The 25,949-nt window shown below is 44.8% G+C and overlaps 1 protein-coding gene across 1 annotated transcript in view; it reads left to right on the plus strand.

Annotated features, from left to right (window-relative positions):
• The first annotated feature begins 2,031 nt into the window (after positions 1-2,031).
• TMEFF1 (transmembrane protein with EGF like and two follistatin like domains 1) overlaps positions 2,032-25,949 on the plus strand; it is a 579,610-nt gene continuing 555,692 nt past the window's right edge. Inside the window, exon 1 of the mRNA XM_078687711.1 lies at positions 2,032-2,832. Coding sequence (XP_078543837.1) covers positions 2,187-2,832 — 646 coding nt within the window. The 5' untranslated portion in view covers positions 2,032-2,186. The remainder of the gene's footprint in view (positions 2,833-25,949) is intronic.

Below are 25,949 nucleotides of genomic sequence, written 5' to 3' on the forward strand. Positions count from 1 at the left end.
CCTTCATTTGTATGTCATGTGTACAGTCTACTACCTAGCAACACCATCGGTGAGGCAGTATTTGGAACAGCAGAATGCCTTTGCAGTTTTGAGCATGTGTTTGCAGTTTCTATATACGTGTGCCATATCACCAAATGGAACCCATGTAATGTACATGCAGTTGGTGGCACCCATGATGTACGGGAAGTTATCAATTACACAGAATTCTGCTTTCGCTTAGACCTGGGGAGTGATGGTTAGGACCGCCTCAAACACAAATCACAGTAATGCAGAAACAGCAGTTCTTCTCAAAGTTTTTTGTAGCATGAGCCAATTTTTAGAACAACATACTTTAGCGACCCACCTACCGATATTGGACAGGAGACGGCACTATATTTTAAGGTAACTAAAACATTGTGTGGTCATGTATTGTTATTTACAGACAGCACATTTTTCATTGAAATGGCCACTAGATTTGTACAGACATAGAGTTTTACTGGTAAAACTATATAGCACACAAATGAAAATGTGTGAGAATCGAGTTTCTGTGAATAATTACCACATGTGCATCATCAAGTAAAGCTTCTTGTATTTGTTTTGATTCTATCAAAACCTCTGTTTCTAGTACACCTCAGAATTACAAAAAATTTGCTTTATGTTTTTCCTATCTGCTTAATGCACATAATTCATCTATAGGTATTTACATTTGTTGTGTGTTGCAAAAAAACGACAGCCTACAGCCTTTCCTTTCACACTCTCTGTACTCCAGCAAGATTGTCACATAATTAATTCTCAAAACTCCTCTCACTTTGCAGAGAAAGAGAAGTAAACACCAGGCTGATTTGCAACATTTTGTGACAAACCAACGACTTCGACATTCATGGTCTGGAATGATACTGTTGCCTTTAGGTGCAATACAAGAAGTCTTTTATCGTGCACTAGAGCTGCATGTGATTTACCTGTAGTAAGCTCAAAGGAGGGTGCAATTAGTTTAAGGAGGCTCAATATTGTATCGTATTTGGAAGCCACCAGGCTCCTTTCCACGTGACAATGCCGTAAACTGGCACTACTGCCCAGATCAGATGCTGCATATTCTAGGCGCTATGCTTTGATTTACTACACACTGGGGGGCGAAACATGGCACATCCCCAGTGGACTAATTTACCTCCTCCTCCAAGTAAATGCCAGTGAGCCCTTGCAATGCATACCTGCCAACTTGCAGAACAATTTCAGCGTGAGAAGGGGGCGGGGCCTCGTGCCGATAAGTACATAGGTGAGACTTTTGAACCCCACCCCACCCCCAAGCCCATCCTCCCCCTCCTGGCCCAAGTTCTGTCTTCGTGCTAAGCTTGAGCTCGGTCCTTCTTCGGCTTGCATATAAAATCCGATACAAAAGATGCCCTGTAGAATTCTGATTAGGAAAAACAACTTTCGGGACACTCCTATGACTTTTATGCCCTTTGAAAAACCCAAACAAAATGTTCCAAGATCAAACTTATGTGCATGCATAGTTTGAATGTTTATTTCGTGTTTTTTTGCCGCAAAAATATAATTACGGCTGTTTCGCCGACTATGTAATAAAGAGAGCGAGGAAAGGAGGAGAATGAAGGGAAAGATGGGGAAACAGAATGCTGATTGGTGGCGCACGGCAGGGCAAGAGATAGATACACAGGAAAAGGTAGAAATATAGCAAAACTGGGGAGGCACGGGGATTAGAGACAGAGGACGGTTACATGCGAAGAGATGCAGAAGAGAGAAAACGACAACTGGCGAATTGTCATTTATACCAAAAAAACACATAACATAACCCTACTAGTCTGACTCTGTCCGATCACATCCAAGCAGAAAAGCTCTCGCTGGCAGAATTCATTACTACTGGTAACGCTGCTTTTCATAAACACGTTCCCCTCATTTTTGAAAATATAAATGGGAATTCAGTGTTCATAAAAGGACACATGCAAACTGCCTCACGTGGGACTTGTGCACGTCCAAGAGTGAGGCGTGGTTGGGCGAGGCAGTGACAGTGACTGGGGGTTGCTGTGTCTGTGAGGTGTTCCGCCCTGGGCAGCTGACCAGGCCGACAGCATCAGCACCGCCAGGCGTGTGGTCCGGATGAGTTTATTTTGCTGCTCTGCTGGAGGTGTGTTTCACGCCGGCAGCTGCTGTATAGGTCCCGGGCACCCCGAGCAACACATGTATAGAAAGGGATGGATGGAGAAAAGACCCCTCTGACCCGGAGACACACACGTGCCCCCGTGCTACTGTCGGCTCCTAGAGAAAGAGGGGGGCCGCCCTACGTCTCGGAGCGGCACATGAAGAGAAAGAGGGGGGTGTTCGTCACGTGGCCAGTTTGTCTTCCTTCAGACCCTCCTCCCGCCCCCTCCTCCTCTGGTCTTCATCCTTTCCACGCACCCTCCTCCTCCTCCACCTCTTCCTCGCGGCCCTCCCCCTCCCCTCCTCCGCTCCCTTTGTTGTTGCTGGAGCTGCTCATTTCCACTCTCGCTGTGACAGTATCAAAGCGGTGCCAGGACTCGGCATCCCAACCCTCCCAGACGGAGACAGGAGCCCCGCAGCATGCCCTGGAGAGGCACCGGGCGCTGAGGGCAGACCAGCGGGCCGGGAATGCTGGAGGGCCACCCCGTGCAGGAGGAGACAGGCGGTGGCGCCCTGTGCTCCCTGTGAGACCCCAGGCCCGCAGTCCCAACCCCCGGGCCGCCATGGCGGAGGCGCCGCTCTGCTCCACCTGGGTGCTCCTGCTGCTGGCCGTGTCCTGCGTGCCCGTCAGCCTGGCGTCCAACCCGCCACCCAGCAACGAGTGCCAGGGCGGCAAAGGCAAAGGGATCAACTGCTCAGGTACAGCCACCCCTGCAGAAAGCTGCATGGGCTGGGTCACGCCCAGTTCAACCACCCACCCGCCCACCCGCACATCTGCCCGACCTTTCCCTGTCTGCCGCGATGGAGAGCTGCCCATAAGCCCGTCTGTCATTCTCCACGTTTCTACCCAATGTGCATGTTGGTTCATTTCCCTTCCTCGCCTTACTACTATTCAGCTGCCGACACCCCTCCCCGGGCTGCCATCCATTGAGCCACGCGCCTCTTTCCACAGTCCCTCTGGTTCCATGTGTGCCTCTCCTGCAGCTGCGGTACTTTCTAGTTGTGCATGTTTTTCTGAAAATGTGAAATCTGCAATGTATTTCTTGTGTACCACCGGTGATTCCAGGCGTCTATGTGCTTGTTCTTTTTGAGCCCAAGACATAAATATTCATGCTGAGTCTTTGCAGGCTGACTTGGAGTTGTACAAAGGGCTGGCCTAGCAGGCGGTGTGCATGTGTGATGAGGAGAGACGCTCAGTGGAAAGAGCTCTGCTGGTGTGGTGTCCCTTGGAATGTCCACGCCTTCTATGTACAACGTGCAGGATCATGCTACAACGGGCGATCTATTACCCCAATACATGCAGGTAGTGTTTCTGCAGCTCCTGCTGTGGTTCAAGGATTGTTCTTTCTCAATATGAAGTGAGTTTACAATAATTATACCATGGGACTTACCATGGGCATCACACTATCCCCACCCGCCTACAGTAGACAAACCACTGAATCTTGTATAGAGAATTTTGAAACATGTCTCCAACTAGCCAGATGATAGGGGTTGACATGATTGTGCCTCGGTGACACTAGGGTAAGCAACACCTTACGAATGAGCTGGAGTCAAGTGATCTGTGGATTGGCCGCCAAGGGAGGGACTGGGGAACCCCTCGTTGCATTTATGTTTGGACAGCGCTTTTAGACTAGCGCTCTCACCGCTCTACAAGCCATGCAAGGTAACAAATACAAGGAAAGTGGCTGCTTTGTACCCCAAAACAATGCTGTCACCGCCCTACCCGAGCAGGCTCCAAGCCGTGATGGATTCTGGTATCGTCTAGAAGGAAAGGAGTTCCAATGGTGGTGGTGCTGAGACGAGCTGAGCTCCCATAATGCACTTATGTTTGAGCAAGGACTGCTGAAGTAGGACACAACCACAGTACAATAAAAAACACTACACCAACGCTTTATTAACTAGACTAAACGCGCAGGAATTGCAAGATCTCATACTCCAAGAAGCCACTAGCTTCGGCCCTGCCCTAGCCTCTTCTCGCCTTGAAGTGGCCTCATGTCATGTGTGACACCCTCAACAGCGTACAAGCCTTAAAAAAGAAGTGGGGAGACTAACCTAGTTATAATCAGAATGCAAGTGGCATCACAGCGTGTGACATGGTATCGCGTGACATGGTGACGCGTGACATCACAGCACAAGACATCACAGGAAGTGGTATCATAAGAAGTGGGATCAGATCTTAAGCCATCACATATATGTTTAACATGTGTGTCATGAGTACATTGGAGCATATTTCGAGTATATAGGGAAACCCTCCCGATTTAGGCAGAAGATTCACACTTTTGTAAGTTACACATAAAACAGTGTTGCCTTTTGTCAACGTAAACTCCCTCTACCCATAGTGTCAGTGCTTTAAGTGGGCCGGTACTCACCGGTACTGAGTACCGGCACTTCCGATGTCAGTACCGGCACTTCTCTGTAGCCAGGGAGAGTACCGGTACCCTGATCCATGGCACGGCAGGCTCAGGTTAGGTTCCTGCTCCAGGGCAGAGGCCGCTCTGCTTCCGAGGAGCTTGTAATTAACTCGGCTGAAGTATCCTTCCCCAGAGTTGCTGGTGAAGATTTCAGCAGCGCCCATTTGAATGTCCCCAAAATGCAGGGGTGTGAGAGGTCTTGTGTCACGCTGTGATTAACAGGACATGGTCTGTAGACAGACCCTGCACTGTCAATTGGGTGCGCAGCGACCATTCGGGTGAAAGTGCCATCATGACTTTCATTTTGTGTTATGAGTTAATCTGTGTTTTTTGACAAACACATTTCTCATGTGTTTTAATATGTGCTGCAACTGGTACAGAAGTCTCTATATATGATGATATTTTGCCCTTATCCCCGCCCCTAGCCCCACCCACTATTTTAATGAGTACCTGCACTTATTTTTCCCCATTTAAATCACTACATAGTGTTTTAAATGAAAAAATTGTGGTAATTATATTATTTCAACGCCTCCTCAGGGGTAGTAAGCACTATATAAATGACATTTATTTTGTGTAAATATAGGGAAAGAACAACACATTTGACATTATTATAGTGAATGCATATCTTGTAAACAGGGACTGATCAAAGTATAAAGCTGCCTCTCTTAAGTATGTGTGAAGTGCTAATAAGGTGTGAGCCTTTGTTTCCCATCCGCTTCATTTGCATCAGGTGTGAGGCTGCTGACTGCTCCCAGCCAGGAGACTCTAACAATAGGAGCCCTGATGACTCCTCAGATTCGGCCTTTGTTATGGGCCCAGCAGGAGTCTGAACTTAGAAAGTCCCCCCCCCCCCCCCCCCCCCGCCTGCACGTTGTTGCAGATTGAAAGCAGACAACAATGCGCAGGCGCTGCTGAATGTGTCCTGGTGTTTGCAATTCTGAATATTTTTACAATGGGGTCCAACTTCTTGGCAGGGTGGACAGCGTCAACCCTGTGAAAATAGTGGGTGGGTGCCGTCCACCTGTGAGTACCCCCGACTCGTGCCCTGGTCTTCAACCATTGCTGCACTTTTAGTTTAAAGTTCCATGCATGGTGTGGGTTTTGGGCCTATGCTTACTACTAGTCACAAGAAGCCATTTGTTGTTTAAAAAGTCAGAAATGGCTGAATGTGCATCACATGCCTTTGGACTCTTTAATAGGGGTGTCAACATTGCTGCTTTTATTTAATGACTGGGCGAGGAAAGGGCTCACATGTAGAAAGATGGGTTAAGGCACTTAGTGGTCACAGAACACCTGTCATGGGATGTGCCTATGTCTCAAAGAAGCTAATTTTCACCAGGATCATTTCCCTGAAGCAAATTATCTAGGGCTGCACAGCGGATTTTAGCAACAGTGTGGAGAGAAATGTACCAAACCAACACTCACCCTTATTTCTAAAGCAAGCGCAGCATCCTTTCCAGCAATATGGCTAGACAAAAAAATGGGTACTATGGCCTAATTTGTTTTTATAATAAAAAAAAAAAGAAATTACATGGACCAGAATATGATGAAAAGCAGGGACTGGGGAACCACTGACATCTAAAATTGAATAGACAAGCAGAGATTTTGCACACTACTCTGCTCCTGAACATTGCCACCCATCACTTTCTGTGTATGGCCAACCAGTGCAGGGGAAATATGTTTTATTTTACAGAGAAGAGTTTGAAAGAGTATTCCTGTCATGGTCCCTCCCATCCTAGAGAAAGCATGCCACTTTCAGTGATTCCTCAGCATGGTCCCACAATTAGACATGCTGGATAATCTGCCTCAAATCCCCCTGGTTTCAGACCACTGATACACAAGCTACCTCAGGTCAGGCATGGGTAGTTCATCCAATCCTGCTGCCTTCCTTTGTGGTCTCATACATGTTGTTTGATTTTTGTCAGTATAAGTTGATAAAGCCAAGCACCAGAATGGAAAGAATCAATACAGGCATTGATAAGCACCCACGTCTAACAGATGAGGTATTCCTCGACACTGGCACAAGACACATTATCTATATGCCAATAGATAATTCTACAAGTTCGGAAACAAATGCTAAGTTCAGAAGAGGAAGGCAATCCACTGAATGAATGCCGCTGGCTGAACAGTATGGTGGAGAAGATTCCGCCTTTAGATTTGCATGCAGATCTAGCTCTTCATCTAGACATTTGAAGATTTTCCATTAGCACCCAAATCTATATCAGTTATGGATGTATGTCGTTACTACGCATGCTTTTACAACGCATGCCTTTACCACGCAGGTTTTACAACGCAAGTCGTTACAACGACTTGCGTTGGGGGGCGCTGGATAGTGAATAGTTTAATTTATTATTCCAACTCCAGTCCCCGTGGATAGTAGGGAAGGTTTGGGATATTAAATTAAACTATTTCCTATCCTACAGCGCCCCCCAGCGCAAGTCGTTGTAACGACTTGCGTTGTAAAAGTTGCGTGGTAAAGGTACTACGTGGTTAAAGTTGCGTTGTAAACCCTGTTCCCCTCAGTTACAGAGTGAATAGGGCTAGTTCTATGAGAAGGCACTGTTAAGCAGTCACGCAGGGCACAAGCAGCATATGGGTGTCAGATTGCGCCTAAAAAAGCAAGCATGCATCATTGTCATGGAGAGGTGGGAGGAGGAAGGAGATTGGTAGCTTTCGTAGGTTGACAACCCCCCCACACTGGTAAGTGAGAACAAGAATCGATGAATGCAGTCATACCGAAACTCTTCAAAATAATGTCTGTGTTGGGAGTAGCCCTCACCTATAGCACCCTTGCTGCGGTTCCACATCCACTGCTCCTCTGCTACTTCTGGGAGTACCTCCCATTCCTCACAGCAACTAAACTTGCTAAGGTGCTCCCAGTTATTTATGACGTGTTAAGCAGTGCTACTCTGCCAGTTTCAACTTTTAAGTTCATAATGTAAAGTAGAAAAAAAAACTCAAGTCCAAAATGTATTGTGCATCCAGCTCAGTCAGGAATAACTTAAGCTTTAAGGTGTCGCTCATGACGCAGGGCCAATCGGGGAGGCAGCAATGTCTGCTAGCTCCGTTTGGCCCATCATATTTCTCAGAGCGGGCAGGAAGCTCAAAGTTGAGCCATCCTCCAGCTCCAGAACTCCTATTGCGTCACTTTGCACCCACTAGTTAGGTGCTGTGTGTGGTGGGTGTTTCCAGACTTTAGATTCAAAACCTTCATGTGTTGCACAGGACCAAGACATACAGGTCGCCATGATCAAGAAAAGTCCATATTGTTAAAATCAGCAGGGGGAGCAGGATAGGAAACTGTTTTTTTTGTGCCAGCAGCTCACATAATGCGTTTTCTTACTAACAACCCCTGGTGCCACGTATGGGTCCTTGTAACAAAAAGGCAACATGTGTGGTTTGAGCAACCAAATGTCTAGCTCAGAATCAGGTTGATCCATTTTACATCAGGATTAAAATGGCTGGAAGTAAGAGCCAATGGCCCTCATTAGGTATCATTCACTGTCAGTGTGGACAGATTGTAAAGTATACAGCTGGGTGGTAATGAAACCATGTAACTACTTTCCTCTACAATAGGGCAGCACTTCTGACCTGCAGACGCTTATGAAGGGTGCCAGGTGGAAATGGATTGACCTGGCGACAAAGGGCTGTATCCTGAATCCATCTATCTACCACTGGTACCTACAAAAGTGAAGAATTTTGTTCCCTCCCTGGGTACCACCCACCCATGACTGTGGCCCTTTAGAGAGTGTACAAGTGCTTCTCAAGAAACCCACTAATTTTGAGAGAAGAAAAGCCTAGTTTCATGCTTGGCAGTTTTCACCAAGCACCAACAATAATGAATTGGCAGGTGGAGCTGGGGAATCTGATGGCGGGAACATATTTGCACAGATCATAATCTCAACACTAAAGAATTCCCAATCACCCCGACAATCCAGCTGTGCCTCAGATGAAACACTGCTCAGATGAGCAGCCCATCACACAGTGTTAACTTCATAATGGGCTGTCTTCACAGGTCTCTCTTTTACACAGTGTAATTTGAATACAAAAGCTAAAGAGAAGCAGTTGTAAAGCAAATAGGGATGGCTTTAATGTGCTATCCTAAACAAATGCAGGCACGCTCAAATGCAGTTGGCATGTGCTGAGTGCACACAAGCTCTTTATGACTTTAAAGTCAGGCTGTTTTTGCCAATACTGGGAAAATAACAAACAAGGAATGCTTTTGTATAGAATGCATATAGGGGATTAGGACCCGAATGTGTCACACAATGGCACGAGTGAGTGTACTTTTCAAATGTAAAATAGTTACTGATACATTCCAATGGAAGCATTTCCTGAAAAGTGGTATGATGGAACACACAGCCAATCACTTGAGGTGAGAAAAATGCATCTCTGGGTGGACCCAGAGTCCATTAAATGTATATTTTAAAGAATTGGTAATAATAGGTATTGCAGACAGCTGCGTTGCCAAAGAAGACCTGAACAGTGGGAGGGTCTTGCCTTCTTTATTCCAAATGAGTTCTTTATCTGTGATGGGAATCTAATTTAAGTGGCTGCAGCCCAGAGATCAGGGACAGGGGGCACAAATACACTCCCACAAGGATCCCATATGAGCCAGCAGGGCCTCACACTTGGATATCACATTTCAGTCGCGTTTCTCATTCTGAAAAGTGTTATAATTTACAGTTTTAGTTCAATTGAGTGAACCAGGACTAGCACGTCCGAATGCATTAGGCCATTAAATGAATTTAGAGTTCTATAAAGTGTAGTCTCCATTACTTCATCTAATATCTTTAATGATGACGCAAACTGAAAAAGGAAAATGCATGCCTCATAAGATATTAAAAATAGCAGGATAACCTTGAACTTCTTGCTGCAAACCAAGATCCAAGGGGATATTTTTGCATGTGCAGTCTTTACTTCCAAAATGCCCCTCACCAGCAAAACAGTTTTTCTATTTTAAAGGTTTCACAATAGGATCTTAAAACGATTTTCTGCTGCATCAGAATTGTTGCAGAAAATCCCTTTAAGAGCAAAGTAGTTAGACTAAAGTGGATCTGAAATAGCCCAATCAAATTCCATCTCCCACTCCACTCTTCATTTGCGGATTTTTTTTTCTCATTAGGCAAGATATTATAAATCTTTGATCTATGAAGCAATGTTATGGATATGTCAACCCAAACTGAATGAAGGGAACATTTTGTCGGACTCTACATTCCCTGAAGCGGTTGCTTAAAGTTTTAGCAGTTTCAAAGATTCTACCTCCTAAAATGATAAAGGGTGTTATGATTCCATTGCCATTCACTACCTCTATGATAGAAACAATCTACCCGTCAATACAACTTTTCCAATACAGTATTGTCCCTTAAAGTGTTTTTGTTATGTTGCCTCAAATTAACAAGCGCATTAGAAGGTACATCACATCAACACCTTTCAAAACATTTATTGGAGAAGACCCTGCAAGATCAAACTATTTAACTAGCCAAATCCAGTTTAACATTGCTGGAAAAGTAAACATAGTAGGCTTGCTATTTATTGATACATGATAAATATCACAATTTTTGTGTATTAACTTTGGGTAGTAAAACTCTATGCCATGCTGGCCAAAACATAAAAACAAAATTATATTCTCCTAAATTTGTGAATTCAAAACCTCTATTTTTGTAATAGATCGTGCATTTGTCTACAGAAAGCAATAATTTGAGTTTAGTAACCAAGTAATATATTTAAAAAAAAAAACTCCAGCTTTAGCTGAATGGAGTTCCCACCTGTAGCACAAACGTTTTGGAAGACTTACTGGATTCTCAGAAGCGATTCATTTTGACAGGATTTATTTTTGCCCACCATCTCATACTTAAGTTTTGCCACCATTAAAAATCCAATGGCAATTCTTTACATAATTTCCCTAGTTTGTCTTCAAAATCATTCAACATTTCCTTGTCTTTTACAAGATATTGTTGCTTCTGCTCCTCTCAGAGAGTCAGTTTATTGTAGTCTTGCTTGTAAATTCTCCTTGAGATAGCCATCATCATGGACTTAGACCAACTGAGCAACCACATTTTTCATCCGATTGTTAAACTCCACAAAAAAAACTGTTGGGGACGAAAAAAATCAATAGCATCTGATCTCTAAACAATAGGCCTTTGCATTCATGCCCCCTGTTTGAATTCATCTTAAGGAATTCATTTTGTCAACTAGCAATATTTAAAAGCTCAAGTGCCAGAATGAACAGTTGTGCTGAAAGTCTAATGCTATATCTAGGATCGTTTAAACAATGCACTTCATTAGATAAAGAGACTATGAAAATGTGCTTTCACTCTCTCTGAAGGGCACCAATATCAAAAATTTCAACATTAAGGCTTATTAATATATGATGACTTAGTATATACGGTGGTTAATTTGTAAATAGATTTGTGCCGGGGCTCTCGTCAGCAGGCAGCTTGCACCAGCTCATCTCTCCTGTTAGCGCCACCTAAAACAGACCCAGCTACTAACTGTGAAAGTGGAGAGGCGATGTGGCATAACAGCCAGAGCTGCCGACTTCGGAGCTGGGGAACCATGTGCGAGTCTCAACATGGGCTCAACATCCTATGACTCTGGGCAAATCACTTAATCATCTCCCTGTGCCTAGCATAAATGAATGTGTCCTTAACTGATGCTCATGAAAAGCGCTGCTGTTGATAATTAAGTGCCGGTGCTAAGCACCAGAAACCCCCGGCTCAAATTAAGCACTGAGTCCATCTATGGTAAAACGCTTAAAACCGCGTACATGGCTGACATCATTATAATCTCTCATTTCATTTATATTTCCAGAGTGACCAGAATCAACTTCTTATTTTATCTAAAAATATGTCTAATTTAAATGGGTTAGGGAAGCAACAAAAACGATAGATTTTACTCAGTTTTATGTCTGCAAATAATGCTACTATGAAACTGGACTTCTGCCTGAAAAGCGCATAGTGAAACCTGGATCTTGGAAATCTGTAGGTTGTCTCAAATTGATAATGTTTCTTATGGACTTCAAAAACAACAGACATTTGTAACATAAGAAAAACATTTTTGATGCATGCTTTTTGTTAATTGGAGGTTTGTCATCTGAAAGTGGTGATAATTAGCTTATTTAGATTACCTTACTGGTGCATTACTGTATTATACTGCGCATATCTGTACGTCTTTTGTTTTATGGATTGTTTTTGTTATGAAGTGTGACTATACATGTTTTATGGTTTCAGAATGGTCACTTTAGGATCTGTAGTTTTCGTACCTTTGCTTGAGTATTATATGAAATTACTTTATACTAAATTACTTTATATACCTTCAGTGTCATTTATTACTTAGAAGCATATCGTTCTTCTGTATCCTGGGATATATCAGTAACAGTCATGTGCTTAAAGAAAGAAACTACTCAGGGATGAACTACAAGGATATGATTTATGTATCAGGCTGGTGCAATAGCTCAGTGCATAAATGCTCTCAGTGCCAAAGTGGACCGTGAGCCGTGACCGTGAGCTCGTGGGTTGAAGTCCTGACAGGTGGGCTTAGTCATCCTTCATGGTCTCAAAATAAATATCACTGAGTTGGGCATCGTATCACCTGTTATATGCAGCTTAAATTGACGGTTGATTTAACTCTAATATAGTTATTAATATCAATTCTATTACATTGATCACACAAGGTATTGCTAGTATTTTTGTCATTAATATTGTTAATGGTTTTAGCTTTATTATTTGTATTATTGGTATTGTTTACTTTAGTGACACAGTTTATTGAAAAGATTGCTAAACACGTGTGTTAAAAAGTCAGCCCCTATCGCACCCGATGCCCAGGCTGCTGGTGCAGGGCGACTCTTCGTTCTCACCTTGAATAATTACCAAATAAGGAGACGGGCACTGGAAGTAGGAAAACAAGAACAGAGTTTATTACTCATGAGGAGAGCATGTCCTTTGGGACACTCGCATGGTGTCTTCGGGAGGTGCTCTAACAAGTTTCTCTGAGGCTTCGTCTTTTATACACAGGTTTATGGCACACAGGCATCCTTTATTACAATCAACACATTGTATAGTATGGAGGTATTCCAACACGTGGCTACAGTAGGGCCCTTATTCTCCATGCAAATAGGAGGGGGCTATCATGCGGCTGAGTGTCCTGCTGATTCCATTGGAATGTGTGTGCCTGATCGAGTCTCAGGGGGTGGGGTGGCCATGATCAATAGTAGCTTCTTCCAAGAGAGACGAGTGCATAAAGTAGTGGGCAATAAACCGTATCCTCGGGCTAAGGGATGACCAGCGGTCCGTGCAAACATTCAGGCTCGGAGGAAGAGGTCATCAAAGGAGGGGTATTCACGGAGGGACAGGAGGTGTTGGTCAGGCGCGGGGTGCGATTCTTAGGGACAGAGTCATGCGGGAGGGGTGGGCTCATGACTCGCGCATGTGGGAGAGGGGGCAGTCAGGGTGCATGGGGGAATGCTTGCAGGGTCAGGGAAGTGCGCTGATGAGCGATCGTGAACAGGGAGACCATGGTACCTAAAATGGCTGTCATGTACATGTGTGCATGGATCTATGCTGGAGGAATAACACACTCAGTGTTTTCGCAATATCCGTTCTGCTTACAACAAGGGGTGCTATGAACACAAATGAACGCTGCTTATGTACATACACATTGCTATTTTTAACAGTCGCCGCTTTTTACATAAGCAAGTTCAATTTCTACCTAGTCGATGTGATTGGCGGAATGCAATACATGTTAATTTACACCTGTCGGGTTCTTCATACAAGCCTAGAGATCGGCATAATGTTTAGTCGGTGTAGAACCAAGAAAAATGTTCCGATACATAAAAATCAGCTTCACATTTTCTCTCTAGTGACATCAACATACAGGAAGAACGCTCTGATACCTTCCGACTTGTCAGTACTTATAGGGGATTTTGGAAAACTAACCACATGAGTGACCAACGAAACATTTCTTAAAAGGCAATACAAAATGGTTGAGGGAGGTATTCAATTTGATACAAGTAATTTAGTCAAGGGGCGAATAGAAAGTTCTGGAAAGGGGGGAGGGTCTTTGTCGCAATGTCTTTTAACATAGTCCGTCTTCTTTTGTTGGCGCTGCTGAGCACCGGCGGTGGAGCTATAGGTCCAGCTCGGAGTCGTCCTTACACGTTGCAGGGTGCGATCAGTCCTCTGCTGTTAGATCACAGTCCTGTTTCCTAACTTATTGTCTTAGGGGTGCCTTATGCTGGGCACCTGCGTGTCTTTCCTTTTCCGTGACAAAATCCCAGTCCATAGTCAAATTTTATATGAAAGAGTTTGTTGAACAATCGAGGGAGGAGAGGGCGGAGTGGGGCCAGATCTTCGAACACACCAAGGGACCAAGGGAGCAAAGGACAATGAGCAGGCAGGCCCATCAGTCGGAAAAAGGGACGGGGACTTCAGGCACGAGTGGGTCAGCAAGTCGAGGGCTTCAAGGCAGCCCCTTATTCCTTCATCAGCTGAACTTGAAAGTTGTGCCTCGTCTCGCGTCTCGTTGCTCTGCGGCTCCACCTTTGGTCGTCACACGTGCTCCATGATCTGTGGCCAGGCTGTGTGTCACGTCCAGCTCCTCTCCTTTGGCGATTGTATCTTTAAATGGGTGAAAAACAAGTTGTTAGACAAACTGGTCGGGAGAACAGATATACATCTCAATTCCTTCCCTATTCCTGAGTAGGTGGGGGATAGGTTCATCGGTCACAGTCAGAGGTCGTTATTTATGGAGTCTGTAGAAGGGCATTGCATATTGAATTCATAGACTTGTTTGGCGTTCATTCGCGATATATGATAAGAGAAATTGAACTTTTGTATACAATGTATTACGTTACAAAAAATCGAGTCCTTATGGAGAGACTCGTTCTTCCCTTTAACCCAAGTATCGACAATATCACATCTCCTTTCGGGGTCGGCTAATTCTTGCAAGCAGGGGCATTATCATAGGGTTGATCGGGGGCGAGTGGGTGCTTTTGGACAGAGAGCTAGGGTCGATCGGGGGAAGTGGGGTACTCTGGACATCCGCACTTAGGTGCAAGGGGGTGGGGCAATCGGGACATTGGGGATCGCATTTTCTAACGAACTGAGAAACAGAAGACCATTGACGTTATAGTTCCCCTATAAAAGGCCAGATTAGGGGACATCCGTCGTCTTACCCGTCCTTTCCTTCATTACCAACTCGGGTTCTATTGTTTGTAGAAGGGAGAGGTAGTAATATGGTAAGTCTCAATCGTTTTGGGTTTGGTCAATTTTGCTGAACACCTTTGCGTTCGAGGAAACCCAATTATGTTTGTGTCGGAGGGACACAATGCCATTATACAAGAAAAAGAGGAAACGGGGGGCTTCTGGAGAGAGGGAGAGAGAGAGAGAGAGAGAGAGAGAGAGAGAGAGAGAGAGAGAGAGAGAGAGAGAGAGAGAGAGGGGAGAGAGAGAGAGAGAGAGAGAGAGAGAGAGAGAGAGAGAGAGAGAGAGAGAGAGAGAGAGAGAGAGAGAGAGAGTCGTACTCTAAACGAACCATTCGGTACTCGTATGTCGTGAGGAGAGAGAGACGTGTACAATAATGGTCCATTCAGTGCGCACACAACTTAGAACGGCAGGGGTTAAGTAATACGTAAACACAAGCGGAGGGACGACGTAGATCCATACATCACGTACACACAAACTCAGACGGGGGAGACAGTACAGGTATTACATAAAAAGATCCAAGACAAAACATAAAACAGTTATTGGCCACAATTATCCTTTTCTGTGAGCTGAGCATCTTTATCATCCTAAGTTCTTTTTACCTTTTTCTTATCTTTTATTCGTTGGCTGCCTCTTGCTGGTGACTTTGATTATACACACTTACGCCTTTGGCAACTGGTCATAGACTAACCTGGTCGGGCTAATGCTCACGGAGGTTTATTCGAGTCATTTTTAGCAAGTGCGTTTCCAGGCTGAGACAACAGTTGGTGTCAAGTGGAGAGCAATGGGGCAGCTTTTAGTTATATGCCTATGAGGATGCGGAAAAGGAGGTAGTAGGTTTTCAAATATTGGCAATATCCCTAGTCCTCTCGGCGGAGGATACTTGTGTAACCCCTACCTCGTAATACCCTAAACGTTTCCCTACTTAGTCAAACGTAAGAACGCTTAATCATGTGTGTACATTATTCTTCTTTACTTTATTCGGGGTTTGTCGTGGTTAGGTACTATAATCAGACCCCTTTTCCCGTCTCTTCGTCTGTTGGATCGCCGTTTTCGTCGGCATTCCGAGGTGACCTGCAGAGAGAGAGAGAAAAGGAGGGAAGGGAGAGCAAGCTATATTGATACGCACTCGCGCGCATAAACCCAGAAAGGTTTTTACTTACTGCGTACTCGGCCTATTTCCACAGGATGCAGTCACTGCCAACTGGGGCGTTTAAGCCCAGGTGGACTGTTAGTGTGATTTTTCTTATACAGGTAGCATATAAAGTGTGGGCTAAATACCTGGATCTCCAGCGGTTGCCTTTGGCTGTATAAAAAGGAAAAATACACAACTAAAATTCGACCCTTCATATTTGTAATATTTCTACGCGTTATACCTTTTTCAGCCCTTTATCTAACCGAGCTTAGTCATTCCACCTACATTTCAGTTATATCGAAGAATAGGGATTATTCATTCAAGACTTTATCAATTTACACGGACAACTATAGTTGCTTTCTCAAAAAAATCTTTAATAAGAATGTCGATGTATAAATACGGGCCTACAACCCCGTGGACCGGCCACGGAGCAGGCTGGAGCGGAGTCGGTGGTCGTTTATTTCACAATAAAAGTGCGAAAAGCGCAATAAAATCATGTCGAGACTTCAGTGTGAGCGAGTGTCATAAGTGTTGGGCTTCCAACTTTCAATAATCATGATGTGCAAAATTTTAAACAACAATTCATTGTCCGAATGTTCAATCAATACCCATTTGATGTCAATTCGCCGTCTGAACACATAATCAGTACCCATCCAATATCACTTCATTGTCCGAACCTATAACCAGTACCCATCCCATATCAATTCATTTCCCGAACTGACAGTATACATCCTGAATCCATTAATTGTCCGAACATATAACCTGTACACATCCTATATCAATTCATGTGGTTAAAAAAACCCTTCATACATATCTCATGACACCAGGGCCGAACAATCGGGGTACAACAAGGAGTTGAAAGTTTCATTTGCATCGGCGCCATTTTTTAGTGCAGTCAGGCAGATTCAGGCATAGTCTAAATCTCTACTAAGTCATGGTTGGCCCAGAGCTTCCTTTGGCAGTCCTAAGTTCCGTTAAAGGGAAAAAGAAGGGATCGGTGGTTTGAACCATCAGTCAAAAAGAGGGGGAGGGAGGCAACAATGTTCCTACCGGGTCATACTGTGCTTCCACCGGAACTGATCCGAACTGTGGTCTATAGGACTCTAGTCATTCAAACTGAGACTGGCGCCAGCATGGGAGCGCCGACGTCCTGCGGCTACGTTTCCATCGTTCCGTGGGCAATCATGGCAGTCACTCCCCATCGGGGGTATTTGCGGGAGTCGGGGACTCCCGTGGCTCCTCTAGAATCTTTAAGGTTGTGGAGAACTATGACGGTGGAGTCAACAAGTGACCGGGCCATTCCTTCATGCTGGGCCCGCTCTTGCCAGGTCGATCGCCATTTTGAGAGTTCGGCAGCTACCGGCGATCGCGGGGTCAAATGAGCGGACGGGCTCCCACCTGCCGGGCGAGGCGTTGCAGCATTGCCACAGTGGAAGAACCCTTTTCCGGGCGCCTGGAGCGCTGAGGGTGCAGTTGGGAAGCCTCCACCTGGGGAGGCGGGAGAGGCCTGTTCGCACCGTCTCTCCCTCCCAGTGCACCCCACGGCGTCTCGTTTGACATTTGTTATGGCCGGACCAGGCGATGAGGACGGGGGGGGTCGGAGGCATGTGCAAGACATCCCCCCCCAGAGTTGTCGCAGCAATTATTGAAGAAATGTCTGGCGTGTTGTCGCTGCCATTACGAAGGAGAAAAGAAACAATGTCCCGTCCGTCTTTGGGCCGGGCCTCCGGTGGATGTCGGCCGGACGCCCCTTGCTCTGGCCCCATGAACGGGCTCCTTGGCTCATCGGCTGCAGCCGGATCTCGTCGGCCCCGGCCCCCGGTCGTTGGTGGCCGGGCCGGGAGAGAATGTGGCGGGACTACCTGCAACTCTCAAGGGCCACCGCGGCCGGACTGGGAGAGAGAGGGGAGGGTCGAGGACATAGACATTCCCCCCCCTGCAACTCTCCGGCATTGTCAAGGCAATCCCCTGACCGGATCCCGCTGGATTCGGCCTCTCCTCCGGCTACACCCTACGTTACGATCTCCTGGCCGACTGTTGGCAGCAGGACCCGCCTTATATGGGTTGCTTCCGGCTGGGCGTGGCCGCAACCCTGCTCCACTTTGGAAGTTTCTAGAGTGGGGGCGGATGTTCTGCTGACTTGCATTTTCCCCAGTTTATCGTTCTTATTGTTTTCAGGTTTCTTATTACGGGTTACTAAATAGGTTTTACCATTAAGTATTGTTATCGTTTTCCTTGTTCGTTATTTAATAAAAAGTTCGTTTTTCATCAGTGGCCTACTGAATTCGTTTTCCTATTCCCTTCTTTCCAGGTTGTTTCATGCTAAAGTTTTTCTGTTAACAGGTTACAGTGATCACTTCGTTATTATTGTATATGTCCTTTTTACTAGGGGTGTTCTCTGGTCAGGCCAGGTGACCTACCTCCAGTAAATGGTCCGGGTGAGACTGGCGTATCAGTCAGTGGGGAGTAGATAGGTATGACAGATTACAACGGGGGACAAAGGTCCGCATTACCTACCCTTCACTACTTGCAAAGACTAGAGTATGATGACTTCTGTGCTTGTTTGCAAAAATAGAGAATACCTCCAAAAAGAACCAATTCCAAACAGTCAATGTTTGGACATACAATCAATCAATGAGGAACGAAATAGGTACGACGTGTTAAAGGTTTGCGTTACCTACCCTTCACTGTCGGCAAAGGGAGAGAGAATATTCCTATTCTTCCCCGTTTGTAGGCAGAGAAGATCCTTAAGAGAACCAACTTCGAACAATTTAATGCTCGATTCAATCAATCAATCAATGGGGAGGAAAAAATAGGCACGACGTGTTAAAGTTTTGCGTTGCCTACCCTTCACTATCTGCAAAGATTAAACAGAGTATGGCGACTCTGTGTTTGTTTGCAAATAGAGAATCTCCCAGAAGCAATCAATAGGCAATACTAGTATTTTCAAACAATCAATCAATTTCGCAATTTGTCGTGTGTCACGACCTTACCCGGACCGGACCATGTGGACAGTTCTTCGCCTTCCTTTTTCCAGCGCCCGATCGTTCTCTTTCTCCATGTTTTTACCGCAGCATTCCTGTGGGATTCCAGTCAGGACAATAGGTCACTTGAGAGAGGTCCGTTCGGAATCGGTGAAGCTCATTCAATCGGCAGCCGGACGAGGGCCCTCTCAAGGCAGGTATACTCCAATCATTTAGATGTTCACCCCATCGTCTGGACCTCTCTTACCGGACCTTATGTCGCTGATGGGCCCCGCGTTTTGGGCGCCAATTGTTAAAAAGTCAGCCCCTATCGCACCCGATGCCCAGGCTGCTGGTGCAGGGCGACTCTTCGTTCTCACCTTGAATAATTACCAAATAAGGAGACGGGCACTGGAAGTAGGAAAACAAGAACAGAGTTTATTACTCATGAGGAGAGCATGTCCTTTGGGACACTCGCATGGTGTCTTCGGGAGGTGCTCTAACAAGTTTCTCTGAGGCTTCGTCTTTTATACACAGGTTTATGGCACACAGGCATCCTTTATTACAATCAACACATTGTATAGTATGGAGGTATTCCAACACGTGGCTACAGTAGGGCCCTTATTCTCCATGCAAATAGGAGGGGGCTATCATGCGGCTGAGTGTCCTGCTGATTCCATTGGAATGTGTGTGCCTGATCGAGTCTCAGGGGGTGGGGTGGCCATGATCAATAGTAGCTTCTTCCAAGAGAGACGAGTGCATAAAGTAGTGGGCAATAAACCGTATCCTCAGGCTAAGGGATGACCAGCGGTCCGTGCAAACATTCAGGCTCGGAGGAAGAGGTCATCAAAGGAGGGGTATTCACGGAGGGACAGGAGGTGTTGGTCAGGCGCGGGGTGCGATTCTTAGGGACAGAGTCATGCGGGAGGGGTGGGCTCATGACTCACGCATGTGGGAGAGGGGGCAGTCAGGGTGCATGGGGGAATGCTTGCAGGGTCAGGGAAGTGCGCTGATGAGCGATCGTGAACAGGGAGACCATGGTACCTAAAATGGCTGTCATGTACATGTGTGCATGGATCTATGCTGGAGGAATAACACACTCAGTGTTTTCGCAATATCCGTTCTGCTTACAACAAGGGGTGCTATGAACACAAATGAACGCCGCTTATGTACATACACATTGCTATTTTTAACACGTGCACTGTGAGGCTTTTTTGCATAGTTCATTGGACAATAAGATCAGGAAGGGACTTTAATCGTAGAATGCCCTGAGTATAGCACCCTTGCCGGGTTAGAGAATACACCCAGTGTAAAACCGCTTTCCTTATGCCAAAAGTGAGAGGGCAGGTGTTACACCTTATGTCAGGGGAGATACGTGTTCGGATATAACGTTAGAAAAGTTAACATAACAGTGAAAACAAATGAGCAGAAATTCAAAAAGAGAATAAAATAATTTACCACAATGAAGCAAGCCTTAGAAAGAGAAGGACACGTGCAGGATTATCAAATGACAATTATTCTTGAAAGATACACCTGCACGGATTTAGTTGTTCTCAAACTTCAAGTTCCTCTGTGGATCTCATCGAAGTGTCTTCAATTTACAGGTTACTTACTAAACCTGAAGCCAGAAAACATTCTAGCCATTAAGGCTTTTATTGAAAAACGAGAGCAGTGGATAATTGTTAAATGAGTCACTGGGAAGCCGTTAGTTAAATAATAGAGCACTCTCAGGCCAAGTGCTGATTGGCTAAACTAGTACTACGTCTGTGCACCTGATTGGCTGGCCTGCCACCTAATTGTTGACACAACCAGAGTCCACAGTGCTTATTTATTACCTTTTGAACTAGTGCCGGTGGTGTAGTAAGATGGACTGTCTCGGTCCTTGTGTCTAATACCTGTTGGCTGAAGCCCAAGAAGGCAACTCCCCAGTAGTGAGCAGGACTGTGCTTCATAGCACCATGGTCAAGCCAATTCATTGTGAAGACCCGGTAACCGAAAATAAAGAATACAGTTTGGAGAAAGTGGCTAGATTGGTGGCCTGGTGAATTTATCACACAGAATAGTTACTGTCAAAGAAAATTAACAAGTAAGATTGTAAACAAGAAAGCAATGATCCCCATAGTACTCAAGATGAAGCATGAGCATCAAAACCACTCCCAATTCCTTTCTTAAGGGTAATCATTGACTGATCTACACATAAAGAGAAATTACAGATTTGTAATGTGCTTCAGCATACTCATGGGTGCTCTTGAATCATTCAGCGACTGATGGCTAAAAACTGGGTAGCTTACGACTTTACAGTAGAAATTTTACATTTTATCTAAATGCCCTAAATGGGAGGCCCAGTAGTGACCAGGCCACATAGACGAGAAGTGAACACACCTTGGTCCAAAACTATGCAGAGAACCTGCATGTGCTATGTATATCCGAAGAAAGAGCATGCCATCAAACCTTGTGTCTGAGTATTCACAACTGAACACTTGTCCGTGGTGGAAACAGTGAAAAAGAATAACAGGTAAATGCAGAGGCAAAGGAAAATGGGGAATAAAAAAATACCCTACAGAGGAGTGGTATACATACCTACAACTGTGAGTGGGATACAGTTTATTGGGTTTACACAGTTAACTATGAAAGAAAACATGGGCACCTTGTTGCGGGCTGTTTGTTTCCGCATGTTTGTATGTTTAACCTCTTACATGTACAGTATGCACTATTTACACCTTTACTTGTTTAACTTGTCTGCTTCTCAGTACAGCGCACTGATACCCTGACGGGTCATGTTCACGCTATATAAAACTTTTCAAATAAATAGGCTTCAGATTTACATTGAAGCAAGTAAAATTTTGTTTCCAGATAATTTGTTTGCACTGTCCAAGCTCCAGGAGAGGGAATTACTTCTAGGCCAAACCATAATTTCCTGATTAAGTATTTACGTGCCGATTATCTTGTTTCTTACGAAGGCTGGGCAGTGGCTCAGTGTCAGTCAGCTGCCCTCTTGACTCCTTGGTCCTTCCAGTGTTTGTAAATCTGCTGCTGTAGACCATGGTGGTAGAATTGTTATTTACACAAATACAGTTATAGAGATACAGTGGATAGATTCTGAAAAATTGATCGAGGAATGCACTGGGACAGGCTCCATATAATTTCATATCCTGCCTATTGGCGTCTATTTTAGGCTTTGGTGCCAGCACCTTTTCCTCAAGGAGCAACACATCTGTGCCATTCAAGGTATGGAGGTCCCTCTCCGTCCAACGTTTCTTATTATTCTCTTCTCTAATGATCACTGTTACGGGCTTGAGCTTCTTTCAGTCTTCCTTCTGGGGACTTTAGAAATGTTATTTCCACGACACTCTGGGAGTGCAGAGATTTGTTAAATGTCAATACTTCCCCTTTATTATATTATATTATTATATTTGTATTAGAAGTAAGGGAGATACTGGCACACTGTTCTAGGCTCTCTAAAGTTTGTTTGTATGTCTGATACAACCACAAAGGTTTTATTGCTGGACTCCAAATGGTATAGAACCGTGCACCATACTGCACCCTATAATCTACACCATCACGTTCAGCACAACTTCCCGAGCTTATGTTGTTTCCTCTCCTTCACTCCTGCACAATGCTTACGTTCATAGTGGGACCCACAACAGGTCAAAAGGCAGTGTTTCCATGCAATCTGCTGTTAGCCCCTTTCCCAGGGTGCATGATGCTAACTCTCCCAGGCCACCCCTTAAGCACCCTATACAACCACCTACTTTACACCAACATCTATGTCCGCGGCAGTCCCACACACTACACAATAAGAAACCTACACTGCCACCCACAGCCCTTCTACATCTTTACACCACCTACAAGGCACACTCTCCACTGCCTCGTGCACCTTACAGCAAGGTCATACCAAAAGTGGAAGTTTGTGATAGAAATGTCATGTAAAAAGCATAACCTAACATTAAGGATTTAGGATATTATAGGGACTACAAATGGTCCTGAGATCTGTTTGGGCAACTTCTAACTAGAGGAGGTAGTCCTAGAGTGCAACGTTATAACTTTACTGATGAACAATAAGATCTCAAAAGGAATCAGGAAAAGTAGGATAATGAAAAAACAAACCCATGTAAGATCAGTATTTGATAAAGATACAAAAGCAATGCCATTGGATACTTCACATATAGCTTAGTCACTAACAGAAAGATAACAAGCATTGGCATAGCCAATAGGTCTCGCTTAAGTATTTAGTTATGCAGGACAATATCCTTGGTGCAACAACATCAACTGTTGCATGGCTAAACACTTATTAGGTTCAAGGTTTAGCCATGCAACAGCTGATGTTGTTGCACCAAGGATATTGTGCTGCAAAACTAAATACTTATAAGGTGCCAAAAGCTAGACCTATTGGCTATGCCAATGCTTGTTTTCCTTGCAAGAAAGTGTCACTCGAAGTCGTTGAAATGTCGCTCATAATTACATTGAAATTATGAAAATGTCACACATAGCAATCTGAAACCTTGGCAGCTATGGCTAGTAGATGAGAAGTCTTTATTAAGCATCATACATCATCATAGTTTCCAGCCTGCTGGTGTCAGCTGTAGAACCTTCGAATGACAGTGGCGAAAGAACATTGTGGGGAAGGGAAGGGTGGAGAAAGAGACGGATTAGATCAAGTATAGTAAATGAAAACACTACTCTTCTACTGAAAAATGAAAAAATTTGCCTTATGTTCAAATGAGCGGTGTTCCCCAGGCAGCAATTCAATGCAAGCTTCCCTGAAACGTGAAAGCGCGTTCTTTGTCACAACCGTTACACGATGAGCTGCAGCATTGCAAGATTTCTTATTGATGTAGAAATAAACTCTGGCTGTTCATACTCGCATGCCACCTAACAGGCTTATTATGGGCCGAAAACTTGTTTTAAGCGTTTAAAATCTAAAATGTTTGGCAATGCCAATGTTTGTTGTTTTCTCTGGTGGGCAGCACGTGCTTTCCCAGATGATCTGCACGGTTGGTTGTGTCGACAGCACATTGGCAGGATCTTCCTGCTGGGTCGTGCGCACGCTTTTCAGGAGACTAGCGGGCCATTTGGTTAAGGCATCTAGACGTTTTCATGTTTATGGTGAGCTAGTCAAACCGTGTGTGTGTGTCGAGAGGGCACGTGATTGTTGTAATGACCGCCCCTCCCTTAGCAGATGCTCCGTTGCATCGACGTTGCCCTCATCTCACGATGCCCCTTTGTGCAGTGGTTGGTTTTTTGCTACTAAGCCTTATTGTTTCTAAAGGTAAGCAAGTTCCAAAGAAGCTGGGTTAGAAAGCAGTCTGTGTGGGTACATGTAACCTTCTTGGTAGTCAGTAAGGACTGCCGCCAGCAAGCGACTGCTCTAAAGCAGCGTGCGTGCGTGTAATGGCCTCGCAATTGCACGTCTTTAGTCTGATGTCACCTTGAAACAAGCATTGGCCGCGCGGCCGTGAAAGTGATCGTGATCGCAATCAAAGACAGGTGGCGGCTGCGCGTGTGCACGCTTGCGTACACTTAAGCTTGAGGCCACCAAAAGCCTGTGGTGACACTTTCAAAAGCCGCTTACTAAATGTCTCGCAGTGCAGCGCATGCTCTGGCTCAGGTGAGACCTAAAAATGTGAGAGAAGCATAAGAAGCACAGGAACATTTATAAAGAAAGCTCACCATTTAAAGTAAATAGATAAATATAAGTCAGCAAATAAATAAAAGAGGCACTTTTGAGGCAAGAGACTTAGGGCCTCATTATAATGGTGTTCGGAACGACACCGATAGGCTGTTGGTGGTGGTTCAACCACCAACAGCCCTATGGTTTGACCACTGCATTTCGATGCTAGTGGTTGGACCATAGCAGTCGGAGTCCTGACTGCTGCCTTCGCCAGGATCTCAGATCCTGACAGAGTGGAGGTCCAAGTAGCCGCCCTGAATGGCAGTAGTGCCGAGTCAGGCATCACAGTCAGGATTTAGATATCCCTTTCTGACACCCTGTTCATGACCGGAACACTGCCATGAATAGGCTGTTGAAAAGGAAAACAACGTGGTGCATGGCACACGGCCCATTGACGTGCAGGAGGTGCTCTGTATCACGGCAGCTTCTGCTGCATTGCCTTTTCCTTGGCAGCAGCACAAGCCGCAGTGATACGGAGCACTTTTCGACCATCAGCATAGCGGTCTAATCGAAATACAACAGTCGGACTCCACTTGCTTGTCCGGCGGTGACCAATGCACTAACGGGCGGTGGTCCGACTAACCGATATCGAAATCAGGACCTTTCTGTCTGAAGATATGTCAGACACCTAAGTGCATCCTGGTTCTGCGTAGAAATCAAATTCTGAGCAAGATACATGTATTCTTGGGCCTCTGACTGCAATAAAAAATGTAAACTCTCTTTATACAAATCAGTGGTTATGTTGCACACTGAAAAGTAACACGATTAATAATAAAACATATTGAGGAAATCCGTGGTTATGTTACACACTGAAAAAATAACACTATTAATAATAAAATATATAAATTAGAGATGAAAATGTGGCACAATCATCTTCTCATTATTTTTCAAGTGCCACTCGATGATGGCATCAAGAAGAATCAAGTCTAGTTTATAACTCTATCCAGTGATGAATCATCAAACTACACGTCCAAAGATACACTATGTTTTATCACTAACAGCACAAGAAGAGCCACATATGATGAAAATTACAAAGGGACAAAGGATTATACAAATATGAGGAAAAGGCCTATAAAAGAGAATAATGGGAAATTCACTTACACCAATATCAACCACAATAGTGTTCAACATTCTTAACATTCATGTGTAAGTTGGAATGCCCTTGATTTTGAGAGACATTTATTCAACCTTGAATTAGAATTGAAAAAGTAAGGGGTTGTCATCAGGGTGACACGTTTCACCTAGTCAATGTGTAAGTTAAAACTCAGTGACTGTATACTATATTATCAATAGGCTACAGAAGGTTGAAAAAGGGAGACAGAGCAATGGACTAGTGACTCCTAGCAGATCAACGTCAAACAATTACAGGTGAAGCATTGCGATTTCCTTACAATGGCCCTTAAATTCCAATATTGGATTATTGAAAAAGCAGTA

This window comes from Lissotriton helveticus, chromosome 4_1 (assembly GCF_964261635.1).
Source record: "Lissotriton helveticus chromosome 4_1, aLisHel1.1, whole genome shotgun sequence".
Classification (NCBI taxonomy): Eukaryota; Metazoa; Chordata; class Amphibia; order Caudata; family Salamandridae; genus Lissotriton; species Lissotriton helveticus.